Here is an 18,844-nt window from a genome sequence, read left to right on the forward strand (position 1 = left end):
ATGTTGGGCCTCAGGCCCACATGGTGAGAAGTGATGGACACAGACACTGGTTAGTATGGTGCAGTAACTGGCCCAGGGCACGTGCGCCCGGCCCCTTTTATTGACAGGGTCACCTGACTGGTGATGCCTGTGGTGGGTGGGTGAATAGTGTGGGTTACATCATCGGTGGAACAATAGAACATATCCAGAAGGATACTACAGACACATCCTGATGTTAGTGAACAAGCAAGCGTAGCAAATGAAACACCATTAATAAGAGAGTGAGATTTTTTTTCTTTTTGCAGTTATATATAGCGCGATCTCGACCCAAAGTTATTAGAGTGCTCTACATGAGCATCAGTTAGTTACATTACACAAGGGCACATTCATTTTAGGTAGGTACTGGGCGACTGCGTAATTCGCCAGAATCACAGGATGTCGAGCCAACGCCAAGACTCAAATCTGGTTCCCTAGCTCCAAAGTCAGAAGCTCTGGCCTTTAGGCCACATTCTTTCCCCTTTAAGGTTAAGGGCTTCTCTTCGATATTAATAGAAATGAGATGCGTCTTGCATTTTGAAGCATGTGGGAAGCACTTTGTTGTGATGCATGACAAACAGTCGAAAGTACTCCCCTTGTTGTGACAAGTGTGTAGATACTGTTATGCATGGAGAGCACTGAACCAGAGAGAGAGAGAGAGAGCTGGGCATGTGGTGGGTCTCAGCAGCAGAAGAGCAATCCACGGGCAGACGGACTAAATGCTCTCCAGTGTCTACGCAGGAGCAAGAGAGGAAGGCGCTGAATTAAAAGCAGCAATGTCCCCCGAGAAGCAACAAAGAGCAAACCCAGACGTGCAGGAGATACAGAAAGCCAGGATTAATGATCTTTAGAGAGTACCTGGAAGTACCAGAGAAGCAACCAGAGAATACAGAAACTTTGTACTAGTACAATAACCTGCCTTATTAGTTGTGCATTTTTTTGACTTTGTGTGAGGAGACGAAGAAAACACTCTTCTGCTGTCTATATTACAGAAAGACATTTGTATCGGAGCAAAAATACAAAATTAAATTGCATCATCAGACAAACAGAGGTAAAACAATAATTGCTTATAAATCACTTTTTACGAGTTGTAAAGATTCTAATCAATAATTCACAAGCTATGAACAACATTAAAAATACAGTAGACCGATTTTACACTAAAAATGTATTTGCCAATAATTTAGTTTCATTTCTTTATTGAACGTAAAAAAGGAAGGATAACAATTTTCTCTATTTCTTATGTTTATAGGCACAGCAAAAGTAGTGGCATTTTGTTTTGCTAATGGGTCTGTCCGAGTCCGATCCTTAGATTGACAGAAGTTCCTATTAACCCATTCACTATGAAAAACTGATATGAATAATAGTCCATGGGCTTATCTAAAAAGCCATCTTTTCAGCTTTTTACTTAGCAAATCAGGGCATGGAATGCTCCTATGGGAAATAGCTAGCGCATTGAAAAGATTGGTCATTAAGTGAGAGAGCGACCCCGAACTCTAGCTTTCCTCTATGAGGGTAAAGACAACCCAGTTGGCAGTAGAGGAAAGCAGAGAATGGGGAGCTTTATTTGGATTTTTTTCCTTAAATCGATGGGGATTAATTTGAAATCTGCTCTTTGAAAGATACACAGAGACTTGTGCTTTTTAATGGAGAACCAATGATGTTAGCTCAAGGCAGCTTCATGAGTAAACCTTAGCACTGAGAATCAAGTAGGCTGGAGTGATTGGCATAACTTGTAAAACCGTGGAGAAGATAGCTTGGGGTACTAGGATACGAAGAATTCCTGCAATTAAGGTGAGAAGTGATGAGGGAGTCAATCATAGTTTTCATTCATGAGATAGGAAGCAGAGGAAGGATTTTCCTGAGCATTCTCAAAAGAGCAAAACAGTAGCCTATAACCTGATTAATCTGTTTGGAAAAAGAGATGGTGATCATTGATGAAACATAGATTTTTCGCAGATTCTGCTGGCACCAGAAGAGGACCTAATTCTTTGGGCCACCAAGACAGATTCAAGTTGCTGGGTTGTTGGTCATACACGATTACCTCGCTTTTATAAGTTAGGTTTGAGGAAGTGTTTCCTCTTTCAAATGGCCACCATGCTCAAGCAGGAGCAAACGTTGATTTGGGTTAATGCTGATTTTTAGAGATGGAGATAATCATCTGGGTGTCATCAGCAGAAGAAGCTATAATGAGACGACTAAATGTTTGTCCCAACATGGCTAAAGGGGTGATGTAGGCATTATGCCTTGAGGCATATTGAAGATCACTACAGGAGACCACAGTTAAAAATGATAGGTCTAGGACTGAAGGAAGAAAGAGAAACCATCTGAGTTCTAAAGTCGAGAAATGAGCCAATCCCTTTAAGGGCATGCTAGCAGATCCCTATCTCTGAAAAGTCAATTTAGAATGATGTAGTGAGAAATTGTGTCAAAGCTCAGTAGACGAGAAATCTAAAAGAACAGGAGCAGCTGACCTGCCCTAGCCAATAAGAAGGCTGAGATCATCTGTGACAGATGCTAATTTGGTTTCCATACTGTGATGTGGATGAAAACAGGACTGAGCAGGGTCTAACTAGTTGTTAGTTGGCAGATACACTTAATGTTGTTTATTTATACCCTTTCCAGGGTTTAAGATGAGAATAGTAAATGCACTATGGGTTAACAATTCCACAAATAGAAGAATGAGCTGAGGGGTGTGCGAAGTGGGGTCACTCGGGTATGTTTCCAACTATTAGGGACAAAATGAGAGCAGAGGTAATGAATTGCTTAGCAGTACAGAAAGGTCCCCCATGATGTCAGGGGGAGAGCAGCTACCCATGGAGGAAAGGATTCAACGTAGATCCAGATTTAAAAGAAAAGAGAAAATGTAATGTCTCATTAAGAAAGACTTCTTCAAATTCTGACACCACATTGTGACTGGGGAGGGCGTTGGGGGGAGAAGCGGTCTTAGGATTCCAGAGCAGAGAATGTGGAGTCAAGTGGCTGTTTAGGGGAAAAGGCTAAATTGAATGGAGAAAACCTTCTCATGAAAGAAAGTGACAAGGCTGTTGCACAGTGCATATGAAGGGCGGATGGATTTACAGCATGCCTCTGTCTGTAGGAGATTTTTACAATTGAGAATACAGTGCCGGCAACTTAGAGGAGGAATCACTTCTCTGGAAATAGAGGGCAATATGAGTGCCACATGCTAAACATTCATATTTTTTAACAGTGGCTTTGCAGGTGGCTTTATCCTCAGGGGCATACGATAGACAGCATTTCATTTTGAGAGCTTTGCATCAATGTTTACTGTAAAGTTAACAAAAATGATATTCCTTTATATAAATATTTGCCCTATTTGGAACCTTGGATGGGCCACAAAAAAGTATTGTGTAACAGCTGAAGTTATGTACACCTGAAATATAGAGCAACAGCAGAGGTAATCCTCTCTATGAATATAGTAGTAGGTGAAATAATATCTTAAAAGCAGATTGTGTTATAGTTAAAATATACTGTACGGAAAACTGTGCCTTGAATATGTCTGCCTTCAGAAAACTACACAAAACACCCTATAGTAGAATTATGTAATTGAGTATTGCACCTTGGAATACTGCACCAAGGATCAATGCTGGTCAAAATCATGAGTTCGCTTAATGAGCAACAGAATTTAGGACATGACGCCTCTTATTAAATGTACCTATACCATTATAGTACTCAGTAAACTTTTACTGATTTCCATGAAGTAATTGTGACACCATACAGATTCGGTATTTGGAAGGGGAATGTTTTAGGATGCCAGTGAGCAAAGCATGTCACCCATGGAAGTAGGCTTGTGAAGAAATCTGTGTAGTCTAATTGCACACTTCACTACTTTTTCACTTTGGCCTTAGAGGTGGGGGAACCTACCACCTGTATCCCCTTTAAACGGCAGGGACTGGAATACATTACTGCTCTGCTCCAAGGTAGCCTCTAGGGCTGTTTGTGTATTCAGAGAGAAACCTCATATAATGAGTGTTATTTGATTTTTAGCTGTGCCTGGACTCTGTGTCATCTCCCCAAGCAGAGACCACATGTAAATGTTCAAGTCAATAGTCTTGTTTTACTAAATGTGAACTGTTATATCAAAACAATAGTCCTTCATTACTGATTGTGAATACATTGGCAAGGTCTGAAGAGCCAACTTTTTTTCGATTGTGAAAAGCCAATTGTTACTCCATTGGGCCTACATTGGATTATTGCTGGTTCTCTATATTAGGACCTACAGGCACAGAGTCATATGTACCTTGCAGATAATGGGAAGAGACGAGGTTTACAAAATTAGTTGACCTCTTTGATAACTCTTTAGGATAGATAATTGTACCCATGTGATTGTGTGAGACCCTTTTATGAGGGGTCCCAAATTATTATTTCCACTTTAATTTTGTAAATATTTAGGATTGTTTGCATAATATTTAATTATGTGCGCTTTAAAGTACAAGCCCTTTTTCAACTAAAGGCACTGTCTGGGTTTTGATTTTTAAGAGTTGTAGTGCATTGCTGCATTTTGCTGTTCAAGCCCACAGCACATGCCTGATTCAGCCTTGGATTAGTCTGTCTTGCTATCCTGAGAGTCAAGTGCCATATGTACCTAATTACAGGTGCTGCATTATGGAAGCCCCAGGATTTCAAAGGGTAAAAGGCCCATTGATTCAATTGGGTCCTGTAACCTTTCTTTGCCATGGGGACACCAAACAAGATTTCTTACAATGAGAATAATATGACCACACTACCGTGCAGGCTCAGACATTGCTGTAAAACTGTCCATTGTGCTTTTTCAGTAGCAACCTGAAAAGAGGCTCAATTGTAAACTTAGAACTAGTTGAAAAGTATTCAAATTCATCTTACACCATGTTTGCTCCTTGTGTAACAAAGAATGGTACAAACAGATTTTGCAAATATATAATAGAGGGTCCTACCTGCCTTGATATTTTTCACAGGTTTTGTGGTAGAAGGTGGAGGCGGGACCCCATTGGAGGAGGTTGAGGAGAGTTTGAAAACAGATTGGTACAATATGGACTCCGTTTAGTAGGATTTCGTCCTACAAATTCAGGAAAACATCATGTAAGAAAAGAGAGGTTAGCCACCCGGAGTTGAATTTCTCATACCTGCGGGATATATGAGCAGAATTTAATGAGAGAGTCAACCGTTTCTACCTGCAAGATACTATAGTGGAACCCTAAGGGAAGGATTTCCCAGTCATATATGTGAAGTTGGCCTTCCTAGTGGCTGAAATCCCTGACACTCTTTTTCTCCTGAAATATATGGGATATTATACCACATATATGAAATAGAGGAGAGAATTTCCCCTTTTGCCCTCCCGATGTGTTCTATTCATATTTAATTACAATACGGCCCTGAAGAAGGTGGTAACATGACATTAAATAACACCGAAACGTGTGTTGACTGTTAATGTGTCTAGTCCAGTGCCACTACACCATAAATAGAGAATTAAAGAGACTCCGTTGGTGTATGTAGGACGTTTGCTGTTTTTCCAGACTGGTTTATGAAGAATGTATGGTTTGCAGAGTGAGTGGGATGTTAGTAAAAAGTGTGATATGGGAGGTTAAATAGAGTTGTGTTTTTTTTAGGTATAGGTGTTTTAGATTTGTAAAATGAATGTGAACAAAGTAATAATTGTAAAATGTACAATACACTGTATGATATAAAGAAATTAATATATGTCTGAATTGTAATAAGTACAAATAATGATTTATTTTGTAATGACGATAAAAAGAACAAAAAATAAATAAAATATGGCTAAGTAATATGCTGAATATAATAAATTCGGCAAAGTGTTGTGTGGTTTTGTTCTGTTGTGAAAGAGATTATGTTCTTGTTTATTTTTTACCCCTGGCCCGATGCCTTTTCTATATAAAAGTGACAGGGGCCCTTCTGTATAATATGGGACAAACAGATTTTGTTCCATTCCTACCAAAATGTATTTTTGCATGTAGGAAATTACTATGAAATCATTATGAACATTTGCTATTTATGAATCATTCCTTGTTACTGTTATATATTACAGTACAGAAATACTGGTTTGCGAATGTTCAATGTGCTGCATATTTTGCTCTGGCTCAAATGTTTAGTTTGCAAAAATTACTATTAATTGCATTTCCCTTAATACAAGGAGAAGCATGGTAAAACTATGCTGTCTACCTTTGTAAGATTTTGACCAGGGCAAAACATTGCCTTATATTGCTATTGTATCTTGTGTTGACACTTTTGAAAAGTTTTAGTGTCAACCTAATCAAAGCTTGCAATATTGACAGATTAAGCATCTTTTATGATCCGCTAACTGATTCTCTTTTCTCTCGACCAGCATTGATTATATAATATAAAATAAAATAATATCTTACATATTGATAGGAAAGCCTAAGGGGATGATTTAGCGTTTAGGCAGAGGGTAATCCAGTAAATTGGCATGGACTACCTCTCTGTCTAACGCACAGACCACCTGCCTGATGTAGGGCTGGGAAGAACTTATATTTAATGATAGCAGAGCCTACATCGGCTCTGTCACTGACATACTCCTCTGATGGAGTACAGATTGTAGGAAGTTAGCCACCCAACGGTCCGCCCAATATAGAGTGGGACTTTCGGATGGTTTTCTTCTCTGTCTGTCACAGGGAAGAGACAGTAACAAAATGAAAATTACCCCACAACATGAGAGAAAGCTCTTATCAAAAACAAACTCTCACTTTAGGAGTTTATTTTTGAAAAAAGTTAAACTTTTAAAAGTTTGACCTATGACTGCGCTGTTTGATGGAGCTATCGTCAAACATCTACAACATCGTCAGGAACCACAGTGTCAATTGTTTCTGCCAAGGTTAAGAGATGTCTGAGGGCCATTGCACCTCTAGATTTGGAAGAAGGGATGTCCATCAGGGTGACAGAGTGATTTACTCCACTAATCTGACAGATATACAACTGTCCTCCAACTTCTACTTTATGCCCTATATTATTGACAAAAAACCAAGATTTCTGATGAAGTGCATGAAAATTCAGCTATCTTGTTTCTGATTTTATTTTCCTGATTTGATTCGCACAGATCAAGGAACACCTTGCAAAGGGGCAAAGAACACTTGCAGGTGAAGGGATGGCTCTGGTAACCAAGACACTGTTGGACCTAACTCAGAGGAAGCACTTCTATGCAGGGGATCTCCTCATCTCTGTAGAAATTCTCAGAAATGTGACAGACACATTCAGAAGAGCAAGTTATGTTCCTGCATCCGATGGTGTACAGGTGAGAGATATCATAGTACAACATCTTAGGTATTTGAACATATTTTGTTTTTTTTTGCCTTTATATCACACTTTTGGCTGCTTTTAATGCGTAATAGCAGTGGTTTCAAAATCTGTATTTCAAAGTGATTATGCCATACCTGTGATTTTTGTTTCCATGTATAGCAGCTAATATTCCTTTGTAATGTGGATTACTAATGGAAGACCTAGAATCTGGGCAATTACATTCTGTTCTCATAATTGGTGTCTAGTTTTAACAGTGCTTTTGCATAAAGATATCCTCAAACCACACAGCTAACTTTTGCAATTACCCTTTGCTTAATAAAACTCTCTTTCAAGAGAGAAAACTAAAATGTAAATGTTTCGTTGCTATCAGGACCTATTGTTGACTGCATCTTACAGATATCAGCTTTAAAAATGTCTTACTTCAACAGGCTGAATGTACTTCATAATAAAGCATGGTTTTTTTCCACAACACCACTTTCTGAACTACATAATTAAACATTTTTCTATTTTTGTTTATACTGTAGATGACCCGAGAATTCCCAATTTGGAAAATACACACTTTTTAAACTGTCTGAACCAAAATATACATTCAATAAAAAAAAAAAGTGTTATGTGCAAACAAGTATATCTCAGGTTGTGGGAGTTTTAAAAAACACATGTTCGTCCAAATCCCAAAGGCTGGCAGTGAGTAAGTGCCTCTTTTGCAAGGTCACCTCTATTTTTTTGCTGACATATGTTGCTGATTTTTTGACTCTGCATACCGAGACACTGCTAACCAGGCCTCAGTGCATGCATTCTGACCCCTAAAACATGTCATCATTGGTTTACTCCTAATTGGCCTATTTCATTTTCCTATAAGTCGATAGTATGAGGTGTCCCATAGCATGGAAAGTTAACTGTGACCTATGGACTACATCACTACTGTGCCATCTACTACTGTGACAATACAAATATGACTCAAGGCCTACTGCTGCAGCCTAGCTGCTGCTGGTCAACTTGTAGGGAGACTAGCTAGCCCATAGGGAAACACTTGGTAGCTTGGTAGCAATATTAAATATCAAATCTGCTATGTCAGACTTGGGACTAGCTACAAAAATGATTAAATAACTATTTTTAATATTTTCTGCAAGCCAAACTTGGAAGAGGATTTTGATGAATATTATGGAAAAATGACTTTTAGAAAGTTACTCTTTCCTTGTCAGAAGCTCCTGGAGGCTAATTTGTATTAGCATCTAACTGTCAAAACTCTGGGTTGGCACTCAAGCTCTGCATAAAAGGAAAACAATTTCTCCATCCTGTATTTAGTGAGTGAGAGAAACTGTGGGATTGTTGACAGTAGGACAGATTGGAACTGCTGCAAAAGTGTGTAGGTTACCTCTGGAAACATTCATCCTAATGGTTAGGGAGGGGGAAGGAGTCCCCCACCTACAAGCTAGTGCCAAGCATAAATGTGACACCATAAGGCACCTCCTTCAGAACACTTTTAACCTGTGATAGAACAGGAGAAGGACTGCACCTGCTGTTTGAGATCTGTGAAGGTCCCACTTTTACCCAGGAAAAATAAGTCTCCAAAGTCAGTTGTCTGTCTTCCTGTGGGGCTACAGGGACACAGCCAGCTGCAAGAGACCTTTTTTCCCAAAGTGGCTAGCTGACCAGTACCAACTGGACCTGACTTTGACCCTGCTAGAGGCCTGTGCTGGGGTGGGTCTTTGTCACCAAGGGCTGTTCCTTAGGTCCTAAGACCCATGGCTGTATATAACTGGACTTCTCCTACCATTCCTGAATCCTGAGACTTAGAATATGTTTGCACTTTAAGACCTCTGGAGAACTGGGACAAATCTGCCAAGATGATTTGCCCAAGGCTCAATATCTCTGGGTTGAAGAAACAGGTTTCTCTCACACAGAGCTTCTAGGTAGCAGTAAATCCATTTCAGCATGACCTCAGTGAGCAGGTATCCAGTCTCAGAGAGACATTTTCGGACATAGCCCACTTCCTTGTCCCACTGGAGGATTTCAAACCCCGAAAAAGAGACTAAGCCTGAAGGTAAAAATCAGACAAAGGCTCCAAAAGAATGTTACGGCAGATTTGACTTCCTTTGCCACAAAATTCAAATTTTCCTTTTCACACCAAAACAAACAGCTTCACAGAGACCTTGTCCAATGCCTATCTGACATTATGGAGCCCTCCGCGGATACAGCCTTCTGCCTTGCCTCACTGATAAATTATGACTTCCAGAAAAAACACTAACTCCCATAGTAAAATCTTTGAACTTGGTTGGTGTATCCTAGCTGAGTTCCATCGTGGTCCGCCTCAAATCTTGAAAAGGTCCATGTTTACCACGAGCATTGATTACCATTGGTATTTGTGCTTTTTGTCTCCATTTTTAAAAACATATCTCTGTTTCCCCCTACTAGATTTTTGTCATTCTGGTGTCACTTTGCCTATTAAATTATTCTCCATTTTTAAAAATTGGAGTGCAGTTTTAATTTTTTTGTGTTTTTTACTTTTTAACTGTTTTGGTGTGATTAAATGCTTTATAAATCTTCTCTAAGTTAAACCTTTAATTGAAGCCTTTCTGTGCTGTGTCATAGATAGTAAAGTTTGAGCTCAGGCTTTAATTACTGAAACCTTTTACTGGACCTAACAGGATAGTCACATCATTACTTGTGGTAGATCTCAATCCACCCCAACTAATAAAATACTTTCTCACAATGGTGTACAGACATTGTGTTTAGCAATACCACTCACCTAATTAACAACAAAAAAGATTTTTGATTTTTATATGGTATTGGGTCTTTGATTGTTTCACTTTTAATATTTTTAGTTTTGATTCCCACTTTTGCACCTTAAGTCCGTGGAGTTTCATCTGGCTTTCCTGGCTACCCTCAAAGTAGTGGAAATGAAGGCCCTGTGCAAGGCAAAGGAAGCTGACGATAGGCCTGAATGCCAGGAAGGCAGACTATGAAAGATCCTCAGGAAAGGCCCTGGAAAGAGGTTGATTGAGGAAACCCCAGAGGAAGAAGAGGCAGGGAACAGCCTAGCCCAAAATGAATTTTCTGGTGCTTTCTCCAGGGCTAGGAGTGACAAGGACTCTGCCAGCATAAGTACTTCTGAACTGGCTACCCACCAGATGGAGCTCAGCACCAGGCAGCTAGCAAAGAAGCTGTGGGCCAAACTGGCAGCTATACCACTAGAGGAAAAAAAGCTTACACTAGAAGAAATATAATGGGCCTTGGAGGAAATGAAGGCCAGGGCAGGACTCCTGTGGTCCAAGGAAGAATGTGACAGCAATGGTGAGGAGTCCATGGGGGTGGGGGCACACTCCCCTCGCCTACCCAATGCTTACTTGAATCTTAAGTGGAATGAGTGTGGGGTGATTTACAAGATAATAACCCTATATTACTCCCACCCAATGGGTTTGTGGAAAGATTCAACAGGAGCATAAAATGTATCATTACTGGGTTATCTGAGAAACTCATATGAATGTGGGACATTCTTCTACCATGCCTTTTATTTGCCTTAAGGATGGCACCACAAAAAGTAGAAGGCTTCAGCCCCTTTGAACATTTGCATGGGCACCCTGTCAGATGGGTTGTCTGGGAAGAGTGGAAGAAACCTCCCAAGGAACTCGTACAGGTCATTGTGGACTTTGCAATGGGCCTGCACTTCCACAATCCTGAAAGCGCTAACAGAAGCTTGGAGACCAGTCAGGAGCTGATCAAGCACTGGTAAGGACACCACCACTGGGTGATCAATAACAGTCACCTGAGGTACCACTTTGACAGGGCAGACATTGTTAATGGTCACTGATGTTGGACAGGCGAAGGAAACTAAATCTCTCCCAGACCTCCTACCCCACCACTGAAACAGTTGTGAGAAAGTACTTTTATTTTTTGTGGTGGCCCTCAGTTAACCCTAACTAATAAGCTACTTTCTCACAATGGCATTAATGGAGAATAATACAAGACTAACCATTCCTATGTGTCTATGTGTCTGGTTAGCTATCTATTTATTTAAAGAAAAAAACCACAATTGATGTGATGTTATGGTTCAAAATCAGAATTAAGAAATCTTTGAAATTCTCCTGTTACAAACCTCTACATAAACCATAAAGCATTCCACCACAATGCATTGCTCGTGAACTCAAACATGACATTACAGATAACATCTCAGATGACTTCAAATATGACATCACTTAAGACATCTGAAAATATATGATTGTTAAGATCACAGACAAGATCCTACATGGCATCCCTAATGTCATCATCATTGATGTCATTGTCATTATCACTTATGATACCATCAATTGTTACACATAACAGAATTACATTGGTGTTATGTTAAACACAATTTTAAGACACAGATTAAGATCTTTCATGGAATGTACCGGTGTGAGTAGGACATTAAAAGAGCAGTCTCTCTCAGGTGAGTTCTGCAGAGTAATACAGAAAAGCATGCAAATGCGCCGTCATGGGATAGTTGTTTCTCTCGAGATTTTGCAAACCCTGATAAAGTCCTCTTCATCATGAAACGTGTTGGCTAGGCTGAAGTGTGATGTATTGATGTAACCAAAAACGTTCTTTGGAAACTGTATTATGGCTACCTCCTCATATATATATATTTTTTAACAAAGTTTTATATAGCGCGAACTTGATCCGAATCGGGTATCGGAGCGCTTTACATAGCACCAGTTGCATTACATGAGGACACATTTATTTTTGTTTGTTTGTGAGAGTAAGTGATTTGCCAAGAATCACAGGATGTTCAGCGTCATATATGGATTAAAAGAAGAAATAATCATGTGAGAGACATTTGAACTGTTTTGAATTTCCAGAATAAGATTTTTTTGCAACACATGAAGTGCTTCCTGTTTGTTAAAGTTTTTGGTGTATACGTGGTGGTTCCTGAGCAGTGGAACCACAAGAGGTTGAGCGCTATCACTGGACATTTAAAAACTAGCACTAGTGTGGTTGTCCTAGGGCCAACACTGCTCTGGTTTTTGTGAATATTGTTGACAATATAATCTACATTGATGCGTACATTACATTGATGTTTGCCCACCTCTGCAAATGCACCATTAACTTAGACAATAACCTTTGAAAACATTTTCTTAAGCAGTCTACACAGCACGTAGACATCACTTTAAGCCAAACTTGGTATATTGAAGGTTATTAGCTATATATTTCAGGGGAGGTTTGTGTAGCAAACAATAACTGACACAATTTAGGGGTTTTCAAGTTCTGCATTTGAACCATGGCATCACTTTAACACTGTGGTTTCATTTAATTCCAGTGGGAAGATTTAAGTGTTTCCGCAATACAAGCCATAACTTATTTTTTTAGCTGTACTTGCCTTCTGTGAATTTCTCATTTTTTTCAAAAGTAGCATTAGTGATTGGATGCCGGGCTAACATTCATGTGCCTAGTCTTCACTGTCCAATACCTTTCACTATGTCCTGTGCTCAACCGCCCGTGTGACCCAACAGTTGCAAGCAAGGCTAAGCCCTGCACCCAACCAGTCATGTGTTCAGTCCCCGCTGTGCACACCCATTCATCCAAGCAGTAGCACACCATGCCTGACCAGTGACCAGGACCTGTGCAATACACCCTTGAAATCCAGTGGTTGGACTCATCTCTGTAGCCAATGCATCCTACCGTGTCCTGCACTCCACCACAGGCTTGATGCCTTAATACCCAATTTTTTTCATGAAACTCCACATTCACCATTTTTTTCTCATTTATTTGCAAGCGCGTTCTGCATGAATTTTCCTATTTCACATTGATGATAGTCATTGATTCTCATGTGCGTTTTATCATCCTACCTCACCATCTCTCTAATTTGATCTTTCTTACAGTGATGACGTTTGTATTTCACTTTAGGTTTTACACTTGTAAATTTCACGCATTCACTGAATCTCACATGCTTGAAAACATTAGGATCATTCCCAAATGCAAAATGGCAGACACATGTTCTTAACTCTTTTGAACTTCATTATTTTACTGTCCTTATAATGTATTTCTTTTATTTTTGTGCCGTTTTTTAGGGCCTCTAGGAACCTACCAATGTCCCTGTGTGCTTTAAGAGTTCTTAACATGCCTGCCCTTCTCTGTACATTTATTTTCCACAACTCAGGTGTTTGACTAAATTCACAAATTCTAAGATGACTGAAACAAAACAGTATTCGAGCTCTTCATCAACAATTCACATTTCATAAAAAATTAAAATATTAAAGAAATAAAGAGTTTCAAGCTCGCTATTCCACTTGCCAAAATATTGCTAAATTTGAATCCTCTGAAGCCCACTTGACACCATTTTCAAATCTAGATACCTCAAAAAAGTATTAATTAAATCATGGCAAAGCACAACAAGCATTAGCAAAGACAATAGATGTGGCTTCGCCGCCAGCCTTTAGGCAATTCTTATTTTGTTTTGTCATGGATTTAGCAAAACTTTATTGTTCAGGAAGCTACCTAGCTCTAATCAATGTAAAAAAGAAATCACTGTCTGAAAGTAAAATTGTTTTTTGTCTCACAAAAGAACACATCACCATAGTACTTCCTAGCACTGGCAGGAACTACTTTGTGTGTGGATGTGCTTCCTGTGAATAGACAGCATGCTGTAATTCAGAGTGAAGTCAGCCGATGGCAGAAATGGACTGGCATATTGCCCCTTGAAACGTGCTGGATTGGGTAGATGAAAAATGTGACTGACACAACAACAAACAAATGCATGATATCTGGCTTAAAACTCTAATAAGAAACTATGTAAAAACAAAAGATCTTGGGCAACACAGTCTTAGAGAAGCCAATCTTTCTGGCTGCTAGCCTCTTGCCTTTGAGAAAGAGGACATGAAAGAAAAAAGTAAAGAAATAAAAATAAAAAAGGCAAGTAAAAATGAAACAAAGATAAAAGAAAAGAAAGAGGGATGTTAGACCTGGCATCCTTGGCGTGGTTTTCCCTGACTTTTTGCCTTTACCTCCTGTGTCTTTGATGCTGTGCTGGATTTCGTTTTTGCCAGTTTAGATGCTTTGGGCACTTTGCCATGGCTGATCAGTGTAAAAGTGTAAGTGCTCCCTGTATTAATTGATATTGTGATTGGCATATTTGTTTACCAGTAGGTCCCTAGTAAAGTGCACTACATGTGCCAGGGCGGGTAAATCAAATGCCACTAGTGGGCCTGCACCACTGATTGTGCCACCCACATGAGTAGCCCCTAAGAGATGTCTCAGGCCTGCCACCGCAGTGCCTGCACGCAGTTTGCTAACTGTCATTTTTGACCCTGCCAGTGTACCCACTTGCCAAGCCTTACCCTTCCCTTCTGATACACATAGGACACCCCAATGGTAGGCCCAAGGTACCCCCTGGGCAGGGTGCAGTGTTTGTAAAAGGTAGGACATGTATTGGTGTGTGTACTATGTCCTGATAGTGAAATACTGTCAATTTCGTTTTTCACTATTGAAAGGCTATCTTGCCCATAGGACAGAATGGGGAATGCTGTGTAACATTTTTACCTGCATATCTTCCCATTGGAGTGAGAGAATAAATTGGAGTCTGGTATCACTGAACTCAGAATTTAATAACACATCTTTTAGTAAAGATGTTTTATAAATTCTGTGTTTGAAAATAGCACTTTTAGAAGGTGGCTATTTTCTTGTTCAACCTTTCTGTGTGCCTCTGCCTGGTTGTGGATTGACTGTCTGGCTTTGGAGTGACAGGGGCTGGGGTGGCTCCAGGAGTCTGGGTGAGTCAGCCTGAGCTGAATAGGCCAATCTGCATTTGGAGTGGTGGGAGGAGTAGTATCTGTCCCTGACTAGGGCTGTGCCTGCCTTCCACAAAAGACTGGCTCCACCCCCTGCGGTGCGTCTGAAGACCCTGGCCCACATTCACAAAGGAAGAAGTTGTGCACTGGCAGAGTACACCCAGAACTGGTTTGGACTGGGTCCAGGACCCCTGACACATCGAGAACAAAGACTTTTGGGGTATAAAAATTACAGCTGAAAGCCCTATAATTTAGACGACTTTATGATCAAGAGGAACCTGATGCCAAAGAGAATAGATGAAGAGACTGAGGAGTACTGCCCTTGCTGTGTGTCTAAGGCTGGCCTGCAGTTTGTTGTTCTGCTAAGGAGAGGGCAAGGGACTTTGCTGTGTGCTGTGTACCCCTGCTTGAAGAAGGACTTTGCTGTGTGCTGTGTCCTACAGGAAAAGTCTCCAAGGGCCTGAGAAGAGCTGGCCTCCTGTTGTGGAAACTCAGGATCATCAAAGTTTCCAAAACCACCTCTAAGCGGCTGTGTGCATGTGTCTGGGCACAGCTGGCACCCTTTGTGAGGCTTGTATTGCTGAGGAATACTTTGTTTTTAAAGAACACCTCTACGCCGTGGTGTGGGTGTGACCATGCATAGGGAACTGAAGTCATGATCAACTGCGAGGCCATCACTGTTGCTGGCCCGAGTCATCTACGAGGCTGTGATCATCCCCGTGTGGTGTGAGGGAGCGTCACTGTCGCTGGCCCGAGTTACATGCCTAAGATCCAAGAGGAGAGAGAGAGAGCGCCGTAACCCGATCGGCTACAGCGCGTCGCCTGGCAGCCGGAGTCTCCCCTCGGCAAGAGAACAGCTGCTGGTGCCGGAGCTGCTCCACAGGATGTCTGATGTGAGCGAGGAAGAGAGCAAGGCAACCCCCCCCAGGTAATGCTCGGACTCCGGTCCAGATCCTGGGCGGGGTGTGAGTGGGAGAGTGCTCCAGTCTTCATCGCCGAGTGAAGCCTCCACTTCAAGTACTCCCTTGATGGCCCGTACCGGCACATCAGACATGCTGCGGTACCAGGGCCCCCTCCACGGAGCCTGTTGGTTTTCAGCATTTTTGGGGGTACATTCCTTTTGCAGTCAATGCTACTGGAGCGAGCAGCCCTGCGGGAGAAAGCAGACTTCAAGTACTCCCCTCATGGCCCGTACTGGCACATCAGACATGCTGCAGTACCAGGGCCTACTCCACGGAGCCTGTTGGTTTTCAGCATTCTTGGGGGCACATTCCTTCTGCAGTCACCGCTGCCGGAGCGAGCAGCCCCACGGGAGAAGTCCGTTGAGGACAAGAGAACTGCGTAGGTGTTAAAAAGAACAGTATCTGCAATATTTTAAGTGCTTACTAGAAGAAATACAGTCTCTGCAAGTAACTTATTTTTATTCTGAGACTGTTTTTGATCCCCTTATATTTTTCAAAAGGAATACAGAAACTAAGCATTTGTTTGTTAAAAGAACATTCCTAAGAACCATTCAAAGAAGAGTATTAATTGTGTGTGTTGGAGTTTTGTCGTTTTGGTCTTGCATAACTTAGATAAATATACTTTATTTTTATAAACCTGTGTGGTGTCTCACTGTGTTACTGTGAGTGTTGGTACAAATACTTTACACATTTCCTTGGGGATAAGCCTGTCTGCTCGTGCCAAGCTACCAAGGGGGTGAGCAGGGGTTATCTACAGTATGTTTTCCCCTTACCCTGCCTAGAAGCAAGGGTCACTATTTGGTCAAAGGTACCTACCTCTGCTAACTAGAGTCCCTCATATCTAACAAGGGAAAAAGGAAGGAAATGAAAAAAGAAGACAAAAAAAGAAAATAGAAAGATAGGCAAAAGTAAAGAAAGAACGGAGGTAATAAAGAAGTAAAGAAAGAAAGCAATAAAGAAGGGAATGAAAGAAGAATTCGAGAAAACAAGAACGAAGACAAGGAAGAATTGAAGAAAGAAAAAAAGAAAGATGATGACGCAAAAAAGAAAAGGGAAAGAAGGATGGAAAGAAAGAAGAAAAGAAAGAAAAAAGGAAGGGGAAGAAGAAAGGAATGGCAAAGAATGAACCAAAGAAAAAGAGAAAGAAGGAAAGGGAAAGAACAACAGAAAGAAGGGTGGAAGGAAAGAAAGGGAAAGAAAGAAGGAAAGAAATAAATAAATAAAGGGAATGAGGGATTAAAGAAAGGGAAACAAGGAAGGTATGGAAGAAAAGAAAGAAGGAAAGAAAGAAAGAAAGACATAGTAGATGAGAAAAAAGGAAAGAGGACAAGAAAGAAAAAGAGACATAGAAAGAAGGAAGGAAAGGAGGAATGAAAGATAAAAGAAGGTAGGGAAGAAAAGATGAAGGAAAGAAGAAAGGGAAGGAAAGAAGGGAAGAATTGAAGAAGGGAGAAAAGAAAGAATGCAGGAAAGAAGGCAAGCAAGATAGAAGGCATAACTTCATGCAGAACAGTTTCAAATGGACACAAACTGGTATACTGTGAAATATCTGCAGTCAGTTAAATAAACAAATGCTCCTCCGAAAAGGATTTACAACACTATTGGCAGCAGACAAGAACTGACAAACTTGGAATGGGCCTCACATCAAAAGTGTCCTGCTGTGACATCTGGCTCTAAGCTCACTAAAGCATTAATGGAGTAAATATAAAGTCACTGGCACTGAAAGGAACTACATTGTGAATGTTCTCCTTGTGAAAGAGCAAAATGCACAGTGGCGGATAGCAGGCCTAAAATATGATGTGGCACAATGATGACAAACTTACCATATATACCGCTCCCCTGGCACTTTTTCCCTGGTGTTCACGAGCAGGAGTGGTAAGACTTCCTTCCTATTCAGTGGAACACAAATCCAACCAAACCCAGAGCTGCTCTCAATCTGTTCTCAGCATGAGTGCAGCTCCAGGATTGGTGGGAGCAGGCTAAGCCAGCGGTCATTTTTAGGCTGGAGGTCCGTGCCAGCAATTCCCTGGCTGACCCACAGCCCTGGGATTGCTAGGTCTACAGTGCACACGTTGCGCTGGCCATAGTAAGACAGCCAGCCAACCCAACATGCGCACTGAATGGGGCAGCAGTCATCCTGCAATTGCATGATTGAGCCCGTCCCCTGCCCTAACTCTCTTGCTGTACACATTGCGATCAGTGGCAAAATCACTACTCTACTTTAGAGACATAGGATTGGGACAGGGCGTTCCCCAGGGATCGTCCCTGAGCCCAACTTTGTTTAATCTTTATGTCTCTCCAGTGGCTTCGATTGCCGTGAGTCATGGATTGAACATCGTGTCATACGCCGATGACACGCAGTTGGTTATCTCCCTCTCACGTGCACCCGGACTTGCTATGGACAGTTTCAGGGCTTGCATGCAAGATCTTGCAACCTGGATGTCCACCAACTGCCTTAAATTAAACGGCAACAAGACCGAGGTGCTCGTGGTGGGGGGGAGTCCATCTGTTTGGTCGTCGGCATGGTGGCCTCCATGCCTAGGTGAGGCACCTATGCCCCGTCAGGAAGTCAAAAACCTTGGTGTATGGCTCGATGCTGACCTGTCTTTTGGACCCCAAATAGACCGAGTGGCGGGTGTCTGTTTCAGCGTTTTAAAAATCCTACGGAAGGTCCTTGCTCTCCTTCCTATGTCCGCCCGGAGAACGCTGGTACATGCCCTCGTGACATCGCGCCTAGACTATGGCAACCTATTGTACTTGGGAGCCACCTGCAAGGCAATAAACCGCCTCCAGGTATTGCAGAATGTGGCAGCCCGCCTCATCCTAAAAACCCCAAAAAGA

General features: G+C 41.3%; 1 protein-coding gene across 4 annotated transcripts in view; it reads left to right on the forward strand.

Moving 5' to 3' along the window:
• The window catches only part of ADGRB3 (adhesion G protein-coupled receptor B3), a 1,641,523-nt gene that overhangs the window by 864,348 nt on the left and 758,331 nt on the right, over window positions 1-18,844 (forward strand). For all 4 annotated transcript variants that reach the window (XM_085610901.1, XM_085610903.1, XM_085610902.1 and 1 more), the window contains one exon: window positions 7,082-7,276. In XM_085610901.1, coding sequence (XP_085467027.1) covers window positions 7,082-7,276 — 195 coding nt within the window. The remainder of the gene's footprint in view (window positions 1-7,081; window positions 7,277-18,844) is intronic.

This window comes from Triturus cristatus, chromosome 6 (assembly GCF_964204655.1).
Source record: "Triturus cristatus chromosome 6, aTriCri1.1, whole genome shotgun sequence".
NCBI lineage: Eukaryota > Metazoa > Chordata > Amphibia > Caudata > Salamandridae > Triturus > Triturus cristatus.